Raw genomic sequence first — 4,169 nt, forward strand, 5'->3', positions numbered from 1 at the left:
TTCCCTCGCTTTACGCTTTCGCATTTCACCCTTACTCTCAACATTATCTTCCTCCATTCTATATACAAAACTTCAACTAATCACTTAAATCCACAGTACTTCCAACTTTCAACAACAATAATTTACTAGTAGTTTCACTGACAACCTACTGGCATAGAAATTCTTATTAAGAATAGCTCCGGCGAATTAAAAATATCTATTTACAACTAGGTGGGCGTATCAAGCCTGCCGTCTCGTTAAATGTAAATTTTTTTTTATAATTTTGGTCTGACTGTCATCTACAGCTAGATGGTTTTTAGTCAAACAAACAAGAATAATAAACCCATCAGTGGAAGCTTTACTATAATTTAATACATATAAAACAATTTTGCTTACAATATAATGTCTACAATTAGCTTCAAATATCTTTTTTAACGCTAGCTAACAGTTTGCACTGTTTCTTAAAGCAATCTTGGAACTAAAATTCATATCATTTTTTAATAAACAAAGTCTATTTTTGCCAGAGAAACAGGCAAAAAAAGCAAAGGCCTAAATTTTTTTCTTCCGTTTGCATTGATTCGGAAACTGCGAACGCGGTCCCCTGGGGTGTAAGACACACACACAGACAAACACATTGAAATTAGAACCTCTCCGTGACATACGTCACTCGGAGAGGTAATTAAGTCCAAAGGCAGGATGTGAGAAATGCTTAGAGACGTTATTTACCTATCTCCATCAGTACCCTTGTACTGAATTTAGTATAAACAGAAGTCCATTAAATTAGCTAATTTAATGTACTTCTGGTATAAATACCAGAACACCCGGCCACCCGCATAGGTTTTAGAGCTTACTTTGGTACGATAATTTTGGTCGAAAATCGATAATTTTTGTGCCTTGGTACGATAATTTGGGAATTGTCATCTGGCAACGCTGCAAAGTAGTCAAAGTAATATTGAAGTTTCGCTTTCCGCTTGTACAGTTTGGCATTTACCTTATTCTTTTTAATTCATATGCATTGAAAAGTAAGCGAGATACCACCAGGGTTCATACAAACATGGAAAACAGGGAAAACCTGGAAATATCAGAGAAATTTGCTTTGGAAACTTCGTATGAACCTTGTACCACAAATTTTCTGTCGCCTATTGACAATTAGAAGCTCTTCTCTTTAACGGAAAAACTACTGTTTTAATTTAGTCTTAAACGAAAGGACCATGACTAGAATGCTTTCGTTTTTATTCGAAAGAACGCGTAAAATAATGAAAAACAAAAATGGAACTTTCTGATCTAAAATTTTGAAGAAGATGCGAACAATTAAGGTTTCTGATAAGAACCTCTTAGGCTTCTCCTACAAGTACATCATGCCATGCTGTATCGTTGTATGTGAATAAGCGTACTATAATTGGTAACTCTGTACTTAATACGTACCAAGAAAGTACTGAAGAAAAACTCCATTGCTCAAAACGTTATTTCCTCTATGAATTATTCATTATTATCGGAAGGGGACCCTTTTTGTTTGTCCACAAACTTTGTCCGGGACTGTACGTCTTTTAAGGGTTAGTCATATGTTACGGGTAATCATTTTGGCGATGTTCAAGGCTTCGCATCAAGAGACTACTCACTCACGTTTTCCGATTGTGACGCAATAACATAATTATAACTAAGTAATTGGATAAGTCTGAACCAGTACGATTCAGTAGTAGCTAGGATAAGTCCGAACCGAAAGTGAAGTTCCGAAACCTTGTTAAGACCTATGAATTAAAGCCAATAACTTTTAACCAAAGAACAAGAAATTATCAAGACTTTAGAATTCAGTGCAAAGTTTTAGGTACCAGAGAAATTGATTAAAAAATCAGGCGACAATATCCGTGAATTTTATTGAAGGAATTTAAATTTGAGTACAAGTATATTTTTTTTCTTATGGATGGTGCTGCCAATATGGTTTCAGAAAGTATCCATGGTTTTGGGGCGCCGCACAGCAATTAAACCTTGACCACGTTTTTACCGAAAAAAAGAAAACAAGAGATAAGCCCGATTATGTAAACGACCTTTCAAATATAACTGAAATGTTTCATCAGTGTAAAGCGCTAGTAACCTACTTCAAAAAGTCTGAATTGCAAAGAGAGTTGGTGAAAACTCTGAAACAAGAAGTGTGTTCTCGATGGAATTCGCGATTGGAAATGATTGAGTCGGTGTACGAGGTGAAAGATCAATTTAGAAAATTATTGTCCGAACGAGGAGAGCGTTAAGCGCTAGTAACCTACTGAAGAAAAAGGCAGCCCGTGCGAGTCCGATTTTGCGACTATTTAGGCGCTCGTTGTTGATTCCTCTGTAGGGTTCTTTTGGGAGAGCGAGTTTGAACTTAAGACCCGGACTGAAACAAGTCTTAAGGCTAGTAAACTTTCTTAACTAATTGTAATAACCTTTCTGAGACCTCTTTAATAAAACGTAACACTTTCTTTAATATTTCCGACCCTTTGGTAATAACCTTTCTGAGACCTCTTTAATAAAACGTAACACTTTCTTTAATATTTCCGACCCTTTGGTAATAACCTTTCTGAGACCTCTTTAATAAAACGTAACACTTTCTTTAATATTTCCGACCCTTTGGTTTGGGAACGTTGCGGAGTATTTAGGCGAGGATCTCGGTAGCTCGTTGTTAAGGCTCTGAGGATACAAAGGGAGAGTCTCCCAATTTATAGGTGCATCCCCAGGTCAATGTCGCCAGAGAGCCGGCATAGTTTTTGCCTTGGCTCTTCTGCAGGGTTATAGTGACGTTGTCGTTGACCTGGGGTGACCGCTACCCAAATACTTTCCCAATGACTGACGTAGGTAGCTTTTATGGAAAGTTTCTCAACGTGCAATGATCGTAGGTTCAACGACGCTGAGAAACTTTCCCTTGTAGGCTTAAAGCTATACATGTTTGAAATATTTGTAAAGATTTAGATACAAGATTTAGATAGAAGAGATAGATAAAACCCTCCTTGAATAGGGTTGTGCAAACCAATTTTATGCGCTTTATAGAAGTAGGTTAACAGAAGTAAATTTTTCTTATTCGCGTAAATATATACACTTTTTCACAACTCCATTTAAATTAGATATACAACTTAACATAAAATAGATAGATCTAGAGTCTAGACCATTTGAAAGTATTAATCATTTTGTGGGAAAATCTCTCGAAACTTTATCGTGGTTGATAATTGATGATGTTTTAGGGTCCAGTGTCCAACATGCGCTTTAGAATGGTGTTTTTCATGTCACGCACCATGGCACGAGAATACCACTTGCCGTCAATTCATTAAAGGCGATAAATTATTGAAAACATGGGCCAAGCAACTAAGCTACGGTCAAGTTAATGCTCAAAAATGTCCGAAATGCAAGGTATAATAAAATACAATTACTTTTAAACGTTAATTTAACTTTTTTAAATAAATTTCAGATTTACATTCAACGTACCACGGGATGCGACCACATGCACTGCACCGGGTGTAAAACCGATTTTTGTTACCGCTGTGGTGACCATTTTCGACGCTTGAAGTTCCTCGGCGATCTCTACAGTAAACTAAGCGTATTTGGTTGTAAATACCGCTACAAAGCTGATAACCCTGTTCAAAGAAAGCTAGTTCGTGGAGCCATTTTAGGTATTTATTATTGATCCCAAAACTTTGATATGTCGTGCGCATCTTGTTTAAACTTCACGCGCCACTTGTATCCTTAAAGCGTTATAACGTTTTGGGCTTCTTTAAATGATAGATTTAGTGGGTTGGCTATTATATTTTGGTTTATTTATCGTGTATTTACAGGTGGAAAGGTTGCAGCGGTGCCTGCCTTAGCAGTGTTGGCGGTCAGCGCAGGCGTAATGGCAGTCGGTTTGGGAGTTTTTGCTTTACCTCTTTACGGGGAAATATGATTATTAAGGTGCTATAAGGCTAAACATAAACCCACCCTCAGAGACTTTATTGCAATACACTTCTGTTAATTGCCCTTAAAGTCTGATAACTCGTTAATTAATTAACTTTAAAATCAAACTTCAAGGAAATAACCTTTCTCCTATCAAGATATAACTTCCATTAACTATAACCGACCGTGAGTGCACACTAACTAACTAATTATCTTCCATAAATTGTCTGTCAATTTTCAAAGACATAGTTAACATCAGAAGAAGAGTAACCTTTTTATATTAAATTTAGAAA

At 36.6% G+C, this 4,169-nt stretch overlaps 1 protein-coding gene across 1 annotated transcript; it reads left to right on the plus strand.

Annotated features, from left to right (window-relative positions):
• Nucleotides 1-2,042: 2,042 nt before the first annotated feature.
• Nucleotides 2,043-3,886, plus strand: LOC149676489 (E3 ubiquitin-protein ligase RNF217-like). The gene is made up of 5 exons (XM_089838759.1): nt 2,043-2,220; nt 2,679-2,769; nt 3,192-3,357; nt 3,416-3,617; nt 3,780-3,886. Exons 1-5 carry the CDS (start codon nt 2,043-2,045, stop codon nt 3,884-3,886), a joined length of 744 nt encoding a protein of 247 aa, XP_089694885.1.
• The last annotated feature ends 283 nt before the right edge of the window (nt 3,887-4,169 follow it).

Source organism: Phalangium opilio, unplaced genomic scaffold, assembly GCF_054372755.1.
Source record: "Phalangium opilio isolate 3A_F unplaced genomic scaffold, DU_Popi_V2 ptg000046l_1, whole genome shotgun sequence".
NCBI lineage: Eukaryota > Metazoa > Arthropoda > Arachnida > Opiliones > Phalangiidae > Phalangium > Phalangium opilio.

What these genes read in the sequence shown, in the direction of transcription:
- LOC149676489 (XM_089838759.1), top strand. Translation starts at nt 2,043, where the DNA reads ATGTTTCATCAGTGTAAAGCGCTAGTAACCTACTTCAAAAAGTCTGAA. An exon ending in AAAAATGTCCGAAATGCAAG is followed by an intron (nt 3,358 to 3,415) that starts GTATAATAAAAT and finishes AATAAATTTCAG; the next exon opens with ATTTACATTCAACGTACCAC. An exon ending in AGTTCGTGGAGCCATTTTAG is followed by an intron (nt 3,618 to 3,779) that starts GTATTTATTATT and finishes GTGTATTTACAG; the next exon opens with GTGGAAAGGTTGCAGCGGTG.